This window comes from Schistocerca nitens, chromosome 1 (assembly GCF_023898315.1).
Source record: "Schistocerca nitens isolate TAMUIC-IGC-003100 chromosome 1, iqSchNite1.1, whole genome shotgun sequence".
Lineage (NCBI taxonomy): Eukaryota > Metazoa > Arthropoda > Insecta > Orthoptera > Acrididae > Schistocerca > Schistocerca nitens.
The window spans coordinates 1,076,681,571-1,076,701,477 of record NC_064614.1 but is presented as its reverse complement, the minus strand read 5'-3'; the positions used below and the strand labels follow the sequence as shown (position 1 = coordinate 1,076,701,477).

The following is a 19,907-nucleotide window of genomic DNA, read 5'->3' as shown; positions in this document are numbered from 1 at the left end:
GGGCAGCTGTATCTGTACAATCCATCCAAGCTCTGTTTGACCCAATGCCCAGGCGTATCAAGGCCGTTATTACGGCCAGAGGTGGTTGTTCTGGGTACTGATTTCTCAGGACCTGCGCACTCAAATTGCGTGAAAATGTAATCACATGTCAGTTCTAGTATAATATATTTGTCCAATGAATACCCGTTTATCATCTGCATTTCTTCTTGGTGTAGCAATTTTAATGGCCAGTAGTGTATTTAGAGGCAAGAATTAAAAATTCGTGGCTACCCCGCGGAGGACGTTGTGCTGTAGCTGTAAGGCTAAGTCGTGGTAGTGGACGGAGGTGAGTAGTGTTTTGCGTGCCCGCAGGGAGTCATCTCCGCGGTGCGAGTCGCGCGACTCGCGCGCCTCCTCGGGGCCGCCGCGCTGCGCGTCGCGGGAGTCTCTGTGCTCGGAGCCGCGCGCGGCAGCCGCCGCTGCAGCCGCCGCGGCCGCGGCCGCCGCCTTCCTGCCGGGCGTGCTGCCCGTGCCGCTGGCCGGCGTGCTCCCCGTGCCGCTGGGGCTGCCGCTGCACCACCACCACCACCTGCAGCACCAGCACCACCAGCCGCTGCACCAGGCGCCGCCCGCCGCCAGCTCGCCGCCGCCCGTCCTCGACTTCAGCACCAAGTCGCGCGGCCCCTCGGCGCTCGACGACTCTCCGGTGCTCAACCTGAGCAAGCCCGCGACGCCGGAGCTGGCGGCGGGCGCCGGCTCGGCCAGCGCGTCGCAGCCGCTCGACCTGTCTGTGGGCCGCAAGCGCGCCAGCATCGACCGCGACTCCTCGCCCTCCAGGTCGCCGCTGCCGCCGTGCAGCCCGCACCCGCCGCCGCGCAAGAACTCCAGGATAGACTATTCACAGGTACGCCGCATTCGTAGATGAAAAATTGAATTTCCACGAACACATAAGGCTAACAGGGGCAACGGCCTTGCCGCTGTGGATACACCGGTTCCCGTGAGATCACCGAAGTTAAGCGCCGTTGGGCGTGGCCAGCACTTGGATGGATGACCATCCAGCCGCCATGCTCTGTTGCCATTTTTCGGGGTGCACTCAGCCTCGTGATGCCAATTGAGGAGCTACTGGACCGAATAGTAGCGTACCATCATAACGACCGGGAGAGTGGTGTGATAACCCCACGCCCCTCCTACCCACTACTTCCTCTGAGCATGACACGGCGGTCGGAAGGTCCGGTAGGCCATTCGTGGCCTGAGGACGGAGTGCTTTACATAAGGCTAACAACAGATAAAGCAGAAACAATACTAGACAAACTGGTGAGGCTCAATTCAAAACAGTACAGACTACCCCTACCAGTCATACGGACATACCACTGTGCGCTCTTCGAATCAGTACTCAGCTTCGCAGCTAGCACGTTGGCACACAGACTGAACCTGGTCACCAACAAAGCATCGGTCAGACGAGGCCGGAGAAGTATCCTACATAGGCTATTTGGAGTCTTCGGCACCACCTCAGTGGATGCACTGCGTGTGGTGCTCGGAATATTCTCGATAGATATCACGATCAAATACAGAGCTGCAAGGTACTGGTTAGAGATGGGGAGACTGGATAAGGTACACGCAATAATTACTGTGACGATAGAGACGATAAATCACCTTAAAAGTTGGGGTTTGGATACATGGCATGGTAAGTGGCATGTAACTGATAAGGGATGTAAACTGCACTGCTTCTATCCTGACATATGGGAGCAGTTGAGAGTTGAGAAAGAAACATATCGATCCCAGCCGCGGTGTGGTACATTTTTTAACCGCACACGCACCTTATCCCACGCATATAAACCGCGTGAGTCTGAGGCAACACCTACATGCACGTGCGGGGAAAAAGGTTCTCCAGAACACACTATCTTTTTCTGCAGGCAACACGCGAACAGTAGGTGTACACTACGCTTAGACTACACAGAAACCGACGTAGATATATACACAGCAGTAAGAGACGAAGTACACATGAAGAGTACCAGCGGACACGACGCAACAGACATGCTTATGTGCTACGTAACAACAGTCTCCAGAGGGTGGACAGCGATACCCACAGTGACAACAAAAACAGTGACGTTGAGGAGGAACAAGGGGAGGAAGACGAGATGTGACAGTAAATAAGCATAAGGTCCTGCGATCTAGCCAAGAAATCACCAAATGCTGTACACGGATGAGCACCTGGGGTTAACACATATGATTCGTAATACATAGGATTAGCAGAACTATTTCTCTACTAAGAGTTTTGCGTTAAGTTCCTATGGCACCAAACTGCTGAGGTCATCGATCCCTGGCTTACACACAACTTAAACTAACTTACGCTGAGGACAAAACACACACACACACCCATGCCCGAGCAAGGACTCGAACCTCCAATAGGTGGTTCTCTGCTAATAAACATTTGTGTGTGTGTGTGTGTGTGTGTGTGTGTGTGTGTGTGTGCGGACCATCTGAAAAGAAATTAAGAAAACGTGTTCTCTAGAATTTCGCAGTAAAATGTCAATTAAACTAATAATTTGATTGACCGGATATAGCCCATCGTGTACGAGGCGAAACAGCCTCATGTGCTGACATTTCGAAAGACGCGGTAAATCAGACCCGGAAACAGCCAGCAGTATTTTCTGATTTCGCACACTAGATAACCTGTGTTCGTATACAAATAAAATAAGAATTTTAAATTTCATGTTATTGTGCTTGGTACCTCTTAATTTCTTATGTTATATTCTTTAACTATGGCAACAACCCGTCATAATTCGCTTACCTGTGGAGTCTGTTCTTCTGTCCCGTCAGTAACGTAACAGAAAACACTCATATTGCAACTACATGCGGCGGCGCAAGGATGCTGGCACACAGTGAAGGTAAAGCGACCTTTGCTCTGTTGCAGTACTTACTATTTCTGGAGGATTAGCCCTGTGAGTGGAGTAGCCCCGCTGCACTCTATCGGAATTTGCCGAAGATGACCTGTGCTACCTTTTCTGAAGTTCCTTTTACACGTTCAGCTGTCTTGTCTCAAATGGCTACTCCTGAAAAGTCAGCGTGCTGAGTCTTGTCTGTTACGTGTGGTCATTTTCGTTTACACGTCAGCGCCAAAACTGCGTGTTCCATGAGAGCTGTCTGCTGTGCAATTTGCCACCTGAACAGTGAAAGTTAGAGCTAGGATTTTTTCATTCATAATATACAGCAGTGGGCACATATTCCAATGGAAGACCGCACCGTGGGTTACCGATATATCATACAGACGATACATACTAATTAAATGGCATAAATGCATCAGAAAATGGAGATGTAATCTGTTGTAACCTGTAATGGAAAGTAGAAAGCATGTGGCTGGGTACAATAATTGGAAATACTGCACTTACGGTGTCAGTGTCTTAAACAATGAGCCGGCCGAAGTGGCCGTGCGGTTAAAGGCGCTGCAGTCTGGAACCGCAAGACCGCTACGGTCGCAGGTTCGAATCCTGCCTCGGGCATGGATGTTTGTGATGTCCTTAGGTTAGTTAGGTTTAACTAGTTCTAAGCTCTAGGGGACTAATGACCTCAGCAGTTTAGTCCCATAGTGCTCAGAGCCATTTGAACTATTTCTTAAACAATGTGTGCTGCTGTTGGCAATTCGTTAATGTTGGCCGTTGTCAGTCGGCTAATAATATAGAGTAGCCACTGAGAATCGCTTAATCTAATCATGTTTTTTTTCTGAATATTCCGTTATTTCCGAGGGTGTGGTTTGGTAATAGGTTGTCACAATTATTTGGTTGTTTTTTTTTCAATATGTCGCGATTTCCATGGTTTTGGTTAGGGTGGGAACTTTATTTATTTAATCGTATGGCTAGGGCCAACCGTCGGGCAGAACTTTCGCCGGGTGCCGTCTTTCAATTTGACGCCACTGCAGTCGATGAGGATGATAGGATGGTGATGAGTACAACACAACACTTTGCCTAGTTAAAACAGACGTAGATTAGTGCTGATGTTTGCAATTAACCTTGTTCTTTAAATTATATAACTACATTAATGGTAACTTAGTAACTTTGGTTTTTATTTTTTTGTGCCGGCTTGAAGTGAAAATTGCGTAAGAAAACTGTCTCTATCTCTCTCTCTCTCTCTCTTTTTTTGTTTTTTAAGGAATCTTAGGCATATTATTCATGAGATCTCTGACGTGAGAAAGCTCTCAGCCAAGAGGGTTCCCAAATGTCTCACTGCAGACCAAAAGAGTGAGAGATTGTTTGCTTCACAGTCCATTTCGCTAGATTTACGTCGGGATCTTGTGGAATTTTTGGATCGTCTCATTACCATGGATGAAACATGGATACACACTTGTGATCCTGAGACCAAAAAACAGTCGAAAGGATGGAGACACAATGGTTTTCCATTCCCTGAGCGGAGAAAATTCCCCGACCCAGCCGGGACTCGAACCCGGGCCCAGAGGATTGACAATCCGTCACGCTGACCATTTTTTTTTTCGTGGTGCATCTTTTTCATCTTTTTTTTCTTACAAGTGTATTATTGCGTATGTTGTTCATGTGCTGCCTTTAATCTCCCTTAGAATATACACTCCTGGAAATGGAAAAAAGAACACATTGACACCGGTGTGTCAGACCCACCATACTTGCTCCGGACACTGCGAGAGGGCTGTACAAGCAATGATCACACGCACGGCACAGCGGACACACCAGGAACCGCGGTGTTGGCCGTCGAATGGCGCTAGCTGCGCAGCATTTGTGCACCGCCGCCGTCAGTGTCAGCCAGTTTGCCGTGGCATACGGAGCTCCATCGCACTCTTTAACACTGGTAGCATGCCGTGACAGCGTGGACGTGAACCGTATGTGCAGTTGACGGACTTTGAGCGAGGGCGTATAGTGGGCATGCGGGAGGCCGGGTGGACGTACCGCCGAATTGCTCAACACGTGGGGCGTGAGGTCTCCACAGTACATCGATGTTGTCGCCAGTGGTCGGCGGAAGGTGCACGTGCCCGTCGACCTGGGACCGGACCGCAGCGACGCACGGATGCACGCCAAGACCGTAGGATCCTACGCAGTGCCGTAGGGGACCGCACCGCCACTTCCCAGCAAATTAGGGACACTGTTGCTCCTGGGGTATCGGCGAGGACCATTCGCAACCGTCTCCATGAAGCTGGGCTACGGTCCCGCACACCGTTAGGCCGTCTTCCGCTCACGCCCCAACATCGTGCAGCCCGCCTCCAGTGGTGTCGCGACAGGCGTGAATGGAGGGACGAATGGAGACGTGTCGTCTTCAGCGATGAGAGTCGCTTCTGCCTTGGTGCCAATGATGGTCGTATGTGTGTTTGGCGCCGTGCAGGTGAGCGCCACAATCAGGACTGCATACGACCGAGGCACACAGGGCCAACACCCGGCATCATGGTGTGGGGAGCGATCTCCTACACTGGCCGTACACCACTGGTGATCGTCGAGGGGACACTGAATAGTGCACGGTACATCCAAACCGTCATCGAACCCATCGTTCTACCATTCCTAGACCGGCAAGGGAACTTGCTGTTCCAACAGGACAATGCACGTCCGCATGTATCCCGTGCCACCCAACGTGCTCTACAAGGTGTAAGTCAACTACCCTGGCCAGCAAGATCTCCGGATCTGTCCCCCATTGAGCATGTTTGGGACTGGATGAAGCGTCGTCTCACGCGGTCTGCACGTCCAGCACGAACGCTGGTCCAACTGAGGCGCCAGGTGGAAATGGCATGGCAAGCCGTTCCACAGGACTACATCCAGCATCTCTACGATCGTCTCCATGGGAGAATAGCAGCCTGCATTGCTGCGAAAGGTGGATATACACTGTACTAGTGCCGACATTGTGCATGCTCTGTTGCCTGTGTCTATGTGCCTGTGGTTCTGTCAGTGTGATCATGTGATGTACCTGACCCCAGGAATGTGTCAATAAAGTTTCCCCTTCCTGGGACAATGAATTCACGGTGTTCTTATTTCAATTTCCAGGAGTGTACTTTACAATAGCTAGTTGCTTTTTGATAATGAACTTGCAGCAGTGAACGAAACATTGTGATAAAAATGAAGACAAGAATTGTAGTCTAACTTGTACAGAACGTTAGTCATTTAGTAATTTACTTCTGAACAGCGCACTTTTAACACAGAAAAATTATATAGTAATCATAATCACCAAAAAGTACATAATTATATTTTTCATGTTTAAGCGACTATGATTAATTATATTAGCTATGTGCTTATCTTTATCTTTTTTTCATATTGCAATACAATCGCAATTATCTTTACAAGTGATTTTCAAACACTCATCTTCAGTACATGTAAGCTGAGGATGGAGGGGGGAGAAAGGAAAGTAATGGGACAGGATTACTGTTGTTAGCTGCACCAGGACATTATGCAGAATCAGCAGCGATGAGTGAAAATGTGTACCGGATCGGGATTCGAACCTGAGATCTCCTGCTTACTAGGCAGATGTGTTAACCCCTTACCATTCAGCTACCGGCTACCGGGGGCGGACAGGGTGGGAACTAATAACACAGCATATACTGCTGTGAGTGGAAATAGGGCTAAGCACAGCATATTGTGAAAAACATTTTGATCGGCTACCTACATCCAGTTAATATTTCCTGTTCACTTCGCATGATTCATCACGGTAACTTTACGGACAGCAGCACACAAGTGAAAGGTAGCAGACACCATTAGGACAATTTTATATTGTAATTTGTTGTTTCAGTTGGTATTCGTAATGGTCACTACCGAGCCTAGCCTAAAATACCCGAAACTACAGCCGGCCGCGGTGGCCGTGCGGTTCTAGGCGCTGCAGTCCGGAACCGCGGGGCTGCTACGGTCGCAGGTTCGAAACCTGCCTCGGGCATGGATGTGTGTGATGTCCTTAGGTTAGTTAGATTTAAGTAGTTCTAAGTTCTAGGGGACTGATGACCTCAGAAGTTAAGTCCCTTAGCGCTCAAAGCCATTTGAACCTCGTTTTTTATGAAACTACATCTGGAGCGGGCGCTACGCCAGAGAGGAGGTGAGTGCCGTGTTGACGCCGCGCTGTGCTGTGTCGCCAGGCTAAGCCGCCGTCGGTGGTGTCTCCGTGGACGTCGCCGGTGATGGCGCCGCACTTCCCGTACTTCGCGGCGGCCGTGTCTGCCAGCCTGTCGCCCAAGCAGCAGTCGCAGTCGCAGCCGCTGGCGGACGCGGCCAGCGCCACCGTGGCGGCCGCCGCGGCCGTCGCGCTCTGGAACGGCAAGCTGAAGCAGGCGCAGGCGGCGGCCGGCTTCGGGCCCACGCCGTCGCCCAGCGACGCCACCAAGGCGCTCGAGAAGATGAGCGAGCTCTCCAAGCTGGGCGGCGACGAGCTGTTCCGGCCGCAGGGCCAGGCCGCCAACGGCGCAGCCGTCGCCGCCGCCGGCGCCAACCGACACAGCGCCTGGCAGTCCCACTGGCTCAACAAGGGCGCCGACCAGGCCAAGGACGTTCTCAAGTGCGTCTGGTAAGCCTTACTGCTACTGCTACGGCACTTCTCACGCCTCTCTCTCGCTTCCCGTATATTTACTGGGTGCTGTAGTGAGTCCGGACTACTACGAGGTGCGGCTAGAAAAAAACCGGACTGATGCTGGAAAAAACATTTATTTACAATTATTTACAATTTCATGTTATCTCCTTCAATGTACTCTCCTCCTCGGTCTCTACACCGCTCCATACGAATTTTCCACTGTTCATAGCAATGCTGCAGATCATTTTCGGTAAGTCCATACATTACTTCCGTCGCTTTTTCTTTTACTGCTTCAACAGTCTCAAATCTAGTTCCTTTCAAAGCTGACTTGACTTTAGGGAAAAGAAAAAAGTCACAGGGGGCCAAATCAGGTGAGTAGGGTGGATGATCTAAGATGGGAATGTTGTGTTTTGCCAAAAACGTCTTCACTGACAACTCACTGTGAGCTGGGGCATTGTCTTGGTGAAGGAGCCATGACTCTTTTCTCCACAAATCGTTCCGTTTTCTCCGTACTCGCTCACGTAGGGTAGCCAGGACGCTAATGTAGTAATGCTGATTCACTGTTTGTCCCTCTGGTACCCAATCAATGTGCACAATCCCTTTGATGTCAAAAAAAAAAAACAATCACCATTCCCTTGAATTTCGATTTTGACATTCGTGCTTTTTTTTGTCGTGGAGAACCAGGAGTTTTCCAGTGCATCGATTGGCGTTTAGTTTCGGGATCGTAAGTAAAAAACCACGATTCATCGCAAGTAATAACATTTTGTAAGAAGGTGGGATCACTTTCAATGTTTTCCAGGATGTCAGAACAAATCATTCTTCGGCGTTCCTTCTGTTCAATTGTGAGACACTTTGGAACCATTTTTGAACACACTTTGTTCATGTTGAAACTTTCATGAAGAATCTGCCTAACACTTTCCTTGTCAACTCCTGTTAACTCAGACACTGCTCTGATTGTTAAACGGCGATCTTGTCGAACAAGTTTACTGATTTTTTCAATGTTTGCATCAGTTTTTGCTGACAATGGTCTGCCAGTGCGAGTGTCATCACTGGTGTCTTCGCGGCCATCTTTAAATCGTTTAAACCACTCAAACACTTGTGTTCGCGATAAACAATCATCGCCGTACACTTGTAACATTACAAACGTTTCACTTGCAGATTTTCCTAGTTTGAAACAAAATTTGATGTTAACACGCTGTTCTTTCTTACACTCAACATTTTCCGACGCACAGACAAAACGTCAACTTCTTAAAACAGACGCCACGGGCAGACTGAGTGCAGGAGGCAGATGAAACTCGAGCAGTAGGCGGAGCGAGAGTCACGTGACAGGCCACGCGACTTTCAGCCTTATTGCATTCGTTTTATTGTTTCACCAGAACTAGTCCGGTTTTTTTCTAGCCACACCTCGTATATCGGGGAGTAACAAGTACGAGGCGTGTTTTTTAAGTAAGTTGTTGTTGTTGTGGTCTTCAGTCCTGAGACTGGTTTGATGCAGCTCTCCATGCTACTCTATCCTGTGCAAGCTTCTTCATCTCCCAGTACCTACTGCAACCTACATCCTTCTGAATCTGCTTAGTGTATTCATCTTTTGGTCTCCCTCTACAATTTTTACCCTCCACGCTGCCCTCCAATACTAAATTGGTGATCCCTTGATGCCTCAGAACATGTCCTACCAATCGATCCCTTCTTCTAGTCACGTTGTGCCACAAACTTATCTTCTCCCCAATCCTATTCAATACCTCCTCATTAGTTATACAGGGTGAGTCACCTAACGTTACCGCTGGATATATTTTTATTGGTCTTTTTCACTGACGCACATGTACATTACCATGAGGGGTGAGGTACACGTACACACGTGGTGTGCGTCAGTGAAAAAGACCAATAAAAAGGTGTTAGCATGTGGACGTAATGTTCTGTTCCAGTCTCTTCTGTACCTAAGGCCCATCACCGTTCCCTTTGGATCCCTACGTAATTCGGTGCTCTCCGATAAACACGATCGAACAGCGGAGGAGTGGTACTCCAGCGTCAACTTTAGGTTAGAATATCTCCGGATGTAATTAACATTTTACAATGCAACATACGGCACTGATTACTTATTTGTTTATATGTTCAGATGTGCTAACAAAACTAACGGGGTTCCATTTAAAAAAACGTAGGTTTGTGTTAAAAAACATACTTCAGTGCATTTTTTTATGGTTTGTATTAACCAATTACACTAGCCTCTCTCCTCACGTTCGGTCTGTGGAATCGATTCGTCAGTATTTGATGTGGTTTACGAAATATATCCAGCGGTAATATTAGGTGACTCACCCTGTATGATCTACCCATCTAATCTTCAGCATTCTTCTGTAGCACCACATTTCGAAAGCTTCTATTCTCTTCTTGTCCAAACTAGTTATCGTCCATGTTTCACTTCCATACATGGCTACACTCCATACAAATACTTTCAGAAAAGACTTCTTGACACTTAAATCTATACTCGATGTTAACAAATCAGTTATTTTGCTCCCCAAATAGCAAAACTCCTTTAAGTGTCCATTACCTAATCTAATTCCCTCAGCATCACCCGACTTAATTCGACTACATTCCATTATCCTCGTTTTGCTTTTGTTCATGTTCATCTTATACCCTCCTTTCAAGACGCTGCCCATTCCGTTCAACTGCTCTTCCAAGTCCTTTGCTGTCTCTGACAGAATTACAATGTCATCGGCGAACCTCAAAGTTTTTATTTCTTCTCCATGGATTTTAATACCTACTCCGAATTTTTCTTTTGTTTCCTTTACTGCTTGCTCAATATACAGATTGAATAATATCGGGGATAGGCTACAACCCTGTCTCACTCCCTTCCCAACCACTGCTTCCCTTTCATGCCCCTCGACTCTTATAACTGCCACCTCGTTTCTACACAAATTGTAAATAGCCTTTCGCTCCCTGTATTTTACCCCTGCCACCTTCAGAATTTGAAAGAGAGTATTCCAGTCAACATTGTCAAAAGCTTTCTCTAAGTCTACAAATGCTAGAAAAGTAGGTTTGCCTTTCCTTAATCTAGCTTCTAAGATGAGTCCTAGGGTCAGTATTGCCTCACGTGTTCCTATATTTCTATGGAATCCAAACTGATCTTCCCCGAGTTCGGCTTCTACCAGTTTTTCCATTCGTCTGTAAAGAATTCACGTTAGTATTTTGCATGCGTGACTTATTAAACTGATTGTTCGGTAATTTTCACATCTGTTTAAGTAAGTAAGTACCATTTGAAATTAAAATAAGACGTGCTAAGATATCTCAATAATTTTATTTTTACATGAAAGCCTGTACCTTAATCTACTTTTCCACATAATTTCCGTCAATATTGAGGCACTTGTCATAACGTTGTACCAGTTTTTGAATACCCACCTCATAGAAGTCTGCCGCCTGACTTGTTAACCACTGCATCACCACTATTTTGACTTCGTCAGCGTCTTGAAGACGCTGACAGCCCAGGTATTTCTTCAAGTGCACGAACATATGGTAGTCACTGGGCGCAAGATCGGGAATGTGCGGAGGATGATACAGAGCTTCCCATCGAAAAGATGTGATGAGATCTTTGGTCTGATTCGCCACGTGCGGACGGGCTTTGTCTTACAGCAAAACGATGCCCTTCCTCAACTTCCACGGACTGTTGCTTTGATTCTGGTGTGACGTAGGCCACTCATGCTTCATCACCCGTAACAATTTGGCTTAAGAAATCATCACCATCGTTGTGGTACCGCTCAAGGAAAGTCAATGCACTGTCTAAACGTTTGGTTTTGTGCACATCCGTCAACATTTTCGGTACCCAACGTGCGCACAATTTTCGGTAAGTCAAGTGCTCGGTCTCAATGGCATACAAAACACTACGAGAAACATTAGGAAAGTCATTCCGCAAGGAGGAAATCGTAAAGCGCCTTTTTTATCTCACCTTATTGTCCACTTCCTGCACCAAACAATCATTAACGACCGAAGGACGCCCACTCCGTTGTTCATCATGCTCATTTGTGCGGCTATCTTTAAATGCTCTCACCCACTTTCATACCATTCCATCACTCATAATGTTTTTTCCGTAAACTGCACAGATCTCACGATGAATATCGGTCGCTTTTAGGCCTTTAGAACTAAGAAATCTTATAACAGCCCGTACTTTACAGTCGGCGGGACTCACGATTATCGGAGGCATCTTAAACACTCGGTACACAACGTGAACAAAGAAGAATCAGACTGTAATGGCGTCAGTGCGTAGATTAAGGTACAGGCTTTCATGTAAAAATAAAATTATTGAGATACCTTAGCACGTTTTCTTTTTAAATTTCAAAACGGTACTTACTTAAAAAACACGCCTCGTATATTGAGTCATATGCGATTGCAGGCTTTCTCGTTGTATTTCAGCTATGAAATCTTCACGGGTTATCAGCCGAGTGGCGTCGTCTTCTCGTCGCGACGTTTCAATGGACTGCGTATCCATTGAAACGTTGCGACTAGAAGATGACGCCATTCGGCTGATAACCCGTGAAGATTTCATAGCCCAAGGATATTGAGCTCTTACGACGAGACGGTCCATGATTTTTAAATAGGCACGCAGCGATCAAGGTCAATGCTATAGAAGTGTCGCGCTGGATCTCTTACCGGAAGTACGTTACTGTTCTGGAGAATTTGAAACTTCTTTATTGAAATGAGTGTGTCTATATTTAAATTTCAGAATGACTGAGAAGATGAAACTTCTAAGTTATTTGATTCTGAAACAGCTGAGTAAAACTGAATGTACTGAGCCTAGTTTCTCTTTACTTTTTCTTATCATGTCAACACTGGCCCACAATATTCTAGCGCAACGCAATCTGACTGCTCGAAAAACTTACAATCTGACTTCAAATGCCGGCCGGAGTGGCCGAGCGGTTAAAGGCGCTACAGTCTGGAACCGCACGACCGCTACGGTCGCAGGTTCGAATCCTGCCTCGGGCATGGATGTGTGTGATGTCCTTAGGTTAGTTAGGTTTGAGTAGTTCTAAGTTCTAGGGGACTTATGACCACAGCAGTTGAGTCCCATAGTGCTCAGAGCAATTTGAACCATTTGAACTTCAAATAATTAATTCAAAAGAATGGCTCTGACTAAAACGAAATCTTAACAATAACCTATACATTTCATTAAGCACTTACCTCACAAAAATCTTCATTACTCTAACTACTGCAATACAGCGAGCGTCAGTACTGCCAGCTAAATAAAAGATTCTAACTAGTAAAGCCATTAACTACTAACAGGCATATGGTTAGCGAAGGAAAGATTTTGTTGAAAACTAAATAATGTATTTTTTACCTTAATAGTGTGACATCCAGTTCAGACACGAACGTAAATCGTCGTTGATATCTAGAACAAAGGTATATAATCATGAATAATATTCATTCTGCAAGCCGAACATATACAGATCGTTAGCCTACGCTAACATTTCAGACCTCCACCATCCATCAACGCTAATTTCTCAAATCCATCACTGTTGTTCATCTCCAACTCCCCAACAGTACTTCCGTCACTGCTGGCGACTAACATCCAACTGCCCGACGCTACTGACGATTAACTTCCAACAACGAGTCCAACCAGTCAGTCTCTCTTACAAAGAAAGCGCAGTCAGAGATCCAAGCAAAGCGCTAAACAGCGCTGCCAACACAGAAGCAGCCCACTTACAATTTATATACCGATTTCGATTGCTGTAAGAAAAATGGAATCAAGTCTGTAACATTTAATGTAGACAAAGCTTCCAAAATAGAAGTCTTATTGCCCAGATAGAGTTGATACTGCCATCTTCAGATCATTGGATAGGTGTAGTATAAACCCCGTACGTGTGACACATTGCCATCTGGCCGTTGAAAACGTGGAGGTAAACTCACAGAAAAGATACTCCAATGCTACACTAAGTACATTCAAATAATAACCATAGCTGTACCAGCAAGGCACAGAGGTATCAAATACACCGGATAAAGAACATCCACTGCTGCCGCATGTGTGTATGTTGATAACCAACTCCGTACTATGTAAGTAGATACCAACTGGTTATCAACACGCATATATCTGACAGCAATTGACATGCTCTATCCGATGTATTTGACACCTCAGTTCCTTGCTAATACAGCTCCAGCTTTTATTTTAGTATACTTAGTGATGCACGGATGTGTCTTTTCTGTGAGTTTATCTCCATGTTTTCAATGGTCGGATGGCACGTACAATGCCAGGTGGTTGCCGTGTAATGTTTAGTTTCGGTTTCATAGTTGCGAGCTTGTTACTCATGATTCTGATGTGATTCTGAGCTGATGTCGGAAATTGAATTGTTTATTCTTCGCAAGTGGCCAGTTTTGAATGTAGAAGCACCGGCAGGTACATGGCTTTAATAATTGCAAAGACGTTCCTTCAATAACGCCGTTACGAGCGGGTGCTGATAATTACTTGACTTTATAAAGAAAAATAGTCGGTGTGGGTTTAAAGGCATTTATTTACTCAAGAATTCCCGCCTCCACCCTTCTTGAGCTTAACATATTTGTAACATCTTTGTTTCAGCTTGCTTAACCGATTAAAAAATATTCTATCGTGGATTGTGCTGGAAACCACTCATCTGCAGCATTTCTGGCTTCCTCATTGTTCAGAAATATTCTTCCTTGTGATGTTTCTTGACGTTTGGGAACAGATGATAGTCTGAGGAGGTAAAATCAGGTGAATGAAGTGGATGTTCGAGGATCTAAAAGTGAAGATCTGCCAAGTTTTGCTGCATGATGGGCGGCTTGCGAAGAGGGCGGGAACATGACCTTCCTTACCTTTGTTTCTAGTCCTCTCGCTTAAGTCCATTGCGAAATTAATCATTCCTTGATTCCTGAGTATGTGTTCCGTCAACGATACCTTCTCTCAGTGAAATTGTGCCATACGTATCCTTTTTCCTCGAATCGATTCTATTCCTCTTCATTAGTTACCTGCTACTCCAACTAATCTGTAGCAATATACTGTATTGCCACGTGTCTAAACCCTCTGTTGGCTGTGCTATCTATTGTCCACATTTCACTTTCTTCTAAGGCTACACTCCCGACAAATAGTTTCAGCAAATGAAACTTTCCTGGCAGATTAAAACTGTCTGCCGGACCGAGACTCGAACTCGGGACCTTTGCCTTTCGCGGGCACACACAGTTTTAATCTGCCAGGAAAGTTTCATACCAGCGCACACTCCGCTGCGGAGTGAAAATCTCATCGTGGAAACATCCTCCAGGCTGTGGCTAAGCCATGTCTCCGCACTATCCTTTCTTTCAGGAGTGCTAGTTGTGCAAGGTTCGCAGGAGAGTTTCTGTAAAGTTTGGAAGGTAGGAGACGAGGTACTGGCAGAAGTAAGGCTGTGAGGTGTGAGGACGGGCGGGAGTCGTGCTTGGGTAGCTCAGATGGTAGAGCCCCTGCCCGCGAAAGGCAAAGGTCTCGAGTTCGAGTCTCGATCCGGCAAACAGTTTTAATCTGCCAGGAAAGTTTCATATCAGCACACACTCCGCTGCAGAGTCAAAATCTCATTCTAGTTTCAGCACATGGTTCTAGTACGTTAGGAAAAGTTTTTATCTGCGGATATTCTTTGCGACACCTCACCATTTGGTACAGCACGTAATTTTTAAATGTCTTCCTCAACACCACGTTGCACACTACAGTTAGCGATGTTGTTTTGATGACAGGTGCAAGCAGAGTTTCCCGAGCCTGGCAGCCATGACGGCGCACATGAAAGAGGCCAAGCACTGCGGCGTGAACGTGCCCGCGCCGCCGCCTCCGCCCCCACCGCCCCCTACGACGCCACAGCAGCCGCCGACGCCGCAGCCGACCACACCGACGTCCAACTCGAGCACGCCCAACTCGTCGTCTGGCGGCAAGCCGACGGCGGCGGACCTCAACCTGCTGATCAAGGAGACGATGCCGCTGCCTCGCAAGCTGGTGCGCGGCCAGGACGTCTGGCTCGGCAAGGGTGCCGAGCAGACGCGACAGATTCTCAAGTGCATGTGGTGCGGTCAGAGCTTCCGCTCGCTCGCCGAGATGACGAGCCACATGCAGCAGACGCAGCACTACACCAACATCATCTCGCAGGAGCAGATCATCTCGTGGAAGTCTGCCGACGACAGCAAAGGCACCGGCGCCGCCAACGCAGGCGGAGGCGCGGGTGCCGCTTCCGGCGCCGGCAACGCCGTCTCCGGCGGCGGGGGTGGCGCGGGCGGCGGCGGAGGCGGCGGCGCCAGTTCGCACGTCAGCGCCGTCCTCACGTGCAAAGTGTGCGACCAGGCCTTCAGCTCACTCAAGGAGCTCAGCAACCACATGGTGAAGAACTCACACTACAAGGAGCACATCATGCGCTCGATAACGGAGAGCGGCCGGAGCCGGCGAGCGCCGAGGGAGAAGCGCAAGAAGTCGCTGCCAGTGAGGAAGCTGCTCGAACTGGAGAGGGCGCAGCACGAGCTCAAGAACGGCGAGAAGCTGTCGCTGCCCCGGGACGCCGTTACGGGAGGCAGGATCACATGCGAAAAGTGCGGCGACAAGATCGAAACGGCCCTCTTCGTCGACCACATACGCCAGTGCATCGGCGGAGGCGCGGCGGCCGCCAATCACGAAAGGAACCTACTGAAGAACCGGTTGCTGTCGACGGGACTCGTGGATGGTCACGATACCCTGATCAAGGACAACGGTCGCCACCACAGGCCACCGTCCGGAGGCAGCCTCACCGCCACCGATCTCTCCAAAGATGGAGCCCACAACTCTGTCACCACACCTTCACCAGCCGGCAGTGGTGACGTGTCCTCGCCGTCAGTGCTCAACGCCATCGAAAAGCTGATAGAGAAGAGCTTCGACTCCCGGGCGAGGCACGGCGCGGGGATGGCCGGATACGGCGGTGCCGCTGGCGCCGCACCGATGGGATCGTCGATCCTGAAGAGGCTCGGAATCGACGAGAGCGTCGATTACACCAAACCTCTGGTCGACGCGCAGACCATGAACTTGCTTCGGAGCTACCATCACCATCACCACCAACAGCAAGGCTACATGCACCAGCGCAGCAGAGAGCGGTCGGGCAGCGAATCCAGCTCGGTGTCGGGCCGCGTGACTCCGGCGAATGCGGCGACGACGCCGAGGACGACGCCGGAGAAGCGCGTCCAGACGCCGCCGACCAGCGTCAAGTCGGAACCGCCGTCCACTCCAGTGGCTGCGGACGAGGAGCCACTGCCCGCCGCGCCGCCAGTTAAGAAGGAGGCGCCTCCTACGCCGAACGAGGAAGACCACTCGACGTCGCCGGCTCCGACGATAGTCGTCAAGAAGGAAGCTTCCGAGCCGGAGGAGGAGCAGGAGGAGGATCGGCAGCAGAGGGAGAGGAGGTCTGAGGATCGCGAGGAGGAGAATGTGGCGCGGTCTCCGGGGACTGCGAGCAGTCCCTGCCGGAGCAGCCCCGCCAGCAGCGAGCGTTCCAACACACCGCACAAGAAGTCCAGCCTCGGCGCGCTGTCTTCCATGTTCGACAGCCTGAGCGGCGGCGGTGGCCCCGGAGGGTCAGCGGGGGCGGACGGCCCCGGCTCGGCGGGCTCCAGCGCTGGTGGCGGCAGCCGAACGTCGAGCAGTCATCCTCTGGCGGCGCTGCAGAAGCTGTGCGACAAGACTGAGCGCCACGGCGGCGGCCGCAGCAGCAGTAGCGGCAGCAGCAGCGCCGCGGGGATTCCCCCCGGGCCTACGGGCGCCTCTGTGCCCAACTCCACCCCGGGCGCCATCCTCGCCTTCAGCTGGGCGTGCAATGACGCCGTCGTTACCGCCGACTCCATCATGAAGTGCGCCTTCTGTGATACACCCTTCATCTCCAAGGGCGCCTACCGGCACCACCTGTCCAAAATGCACTTCGTCAAGGACGGCGTCATCCCGGACCCGGTGGCGCTCAAGGCGGCGCAGCAGCAGGCGGCGGCCGCGGCTGGTGCGGCCTCCGGCGCGGGCCCAGCTTCGACGCCCGGCGCGGGGGCTTCCGGCGCGCCCACAGTCGTCAAAGGATCTCCATCCGGCAGCTCTGCGAGCGGCGTCAACAGCGGCGGCGGCTCCTCCACGCCGTCCGGCAGCGGAGGCAACGGCGGCAGCGGTGCCAAGAGCCCGCAGACTCCGTCTAGTTTCGAGGAGAGCCCCCACTCCAAGTTTCTCAAGTATACCGAGCTCGCCAAGCAGTTGTCTAGTAAATACGTATAGTCAGCGACGCGGGACTCTTGTTTGGTTATTCGTGCGGCACAGCCGATTGCCTGTTTGTACATAGTGTAAGTGATGGAAGGCGAAGTTCGGTCGGCCGTGCTCCTCCGGGACAGGCGCGCAGTTACACGTTTACGACAGCCCTGGGTACTACTTCTAGCCCCTGCCTCACATTACCCCTTTCTTTCCGTAAAGTCGTCATTCCAATGCCCACTGTTCTTAGTAGAATACGTAAAATGATGGAAAATTAGAAAAAAAAAGAAACTTGTCCTCTTCCTGTACTCGCTGTTGGTGTTTTAAAAGAAGTAACGAGAGAAGAAATAATAATTTATGAATCTATTAGTATTAAAACTGCGTGGACGATTCAGTTGCCTAGCGACGTATTTTTGTCCGCGCCGAGTACAATGTGATGCTACCATATCCTGCAGAGGTGAAAGAGTTCTTTAAAATGTAACAATATTGTCCTAGAGTAGAGTAAGAAACTGTATCTGATGAATTTAAGAAAAAAAGAGGAACATACATTTTTCTTCGATGCCACTGGGTTGTATACACCACAAAGAGAAGCGTGCGAACGAAAGATATGAGGAATGTGGTACCTTACCGTCGCAACTAACATTCAAATGTCCCCGGAATTCGACGCAGTCTGTTATACGACATCACAGGAACGATTATACTTACCTGTATTAACGTGATACGCCACAGCTGGGACTTTGAATCTCGCGATTAGTCTTACTGGCCGGAAGTGGGGCTGCATTCTCAAGTTTTTGAGTTTAACAGGTACTGCGATTTTACGTAATTCGGTGTAACTTGCTTCCTGCTCATGTTACTGGCCAGGATTCCTCGTTAGGCTTACTACTGACAACTAGCAGCCGTACAATTACTTAGCGCCCCCTATGTCAACCATCTCCGATTAGAGAGAAATCATTCCTCTAAATCTTGGTACAGCCTACTGAAAAAACACACCGGTTTCGTCATTTCTCAGGTGTCCTCGGTTACATCGTCTTACATATAGCGATTTATTTTTGTGAGTTAATTTTTCCTTTTCGAGTTTAGAGAAAAATTAATCCACGTAATTCATGTTTCGCGTAATTATTACCTGGATGAATAATGCTTTATTCTGTGTTACAAATCGCGAAACCACTGGAAGCGGCGGGCATCATGATATGGAAGCAAGTCGAACTTGCCCGTTTCTGTGCACGTGCTCAACGCCTCACTTTCTGGCGTTTTTTGTATGTAAGTTTTTTCCGTCTGAATGAAAGCGGCCCTCAACCTTCAGTAACTTCTTTCAAGCCCATGTTCTTCCTTGATATACAGGCTGGCTCCTACGATCTGAAAACGAAGCGAATGATAAAATATTTGGAGATCCAGTTGACTTTATTTTCATTATTCTATTGGTATGGGCTTGGAAAAGTGAGAAGAATACAACGAATGAATTTACACCCTTATGTTTAGTTCTACGATCTTCCTTCAGCATTCAAGTTGGTATACAGATCCAGAAAGTAATAGCATAAAAAATACATTCGTATACGTATCTTAAAATATCCAATTCTTCCTCTTCTGAATAAATGCACTTATTTAATCAGCAACTATGTAAATATTAAGGAGTATTTGCATAAAACAAATGTATACGCTAGCTCGAATAATCAAGCTGAAACTTAATGTACTTCCCCCAACCTTTATTTTGTTAAGACATGTTCTTTTTTTTTACATAATTAGTTTATTTTGTGTAACAGAATTCGTTGGACTTACGTTGATACATGGTCAGATTCAATATTTGAACATCATGCCTTTTCAGCCTTAAATGCAGAAAACTTTGTAATGGTCACTCTTTATTTATTACGTATAACGTATTCTGTGAATTTGCGCTAATTTAATAAAACGAAATCTCTTTTCTTGTCATTGTATTGTTATTAGTTTTACCTCATCTATCTCCATTCCTTGTCTCACACCCAGTGCAGTCTCTTAACAATATTACATGAGGAAGTTGAGAACTCATAATTACTGGAAAAACTATAGTTCAAAATGAATTTATATAAATTGTTGTACATTGGAAATCTGTGCGCTTATTGACCAAATCTGAACTATATATTTTATTTTTGTGCTAGAAGGCATCAGAATTTTGCGATGAGCGAGAAATGGTGATTTTGTTGTGAGATGATGCATGAAAAACTATGAAACAAGACACATACATTGTACGAAGGCCACACTCCTCGAAACA

At 48.1% G+C, this 19,907-nt stretch overlaps 1 protein-coding gene across 1 annotated transcript in view; it reads left to right on the top strand.

Moving 5' to 3' along the window:
- LOC126227728 (protein tiptop) overlaps positions 1-19,588 on the top strand; it is a 65,188-nt gene extending 45,600 nt beyond the window's left edge. Inside the window, exons 3-6 of the mRNA XM_049942252.1 lie at positions 352-441; positions 565-883; positions 7,046-7,470; positions 15,169-19,588. Of these exons, the coding sequence (XP_049798209.1) occupies positions 352-441; positions 565-883; positions 7,046-7,470; positions 15,169-17,692 (3,358 nt within the window). The 3' untranslated portion in view covers positions 17,693-19,588. The remainder of the gene's footprint in view (positions 1-351; positions 442-564; positions 884-7,045; positions 7,471-15,168) is intronic.
- Positions 19,589-19,907: the final 319 nt, after the last annotated feature.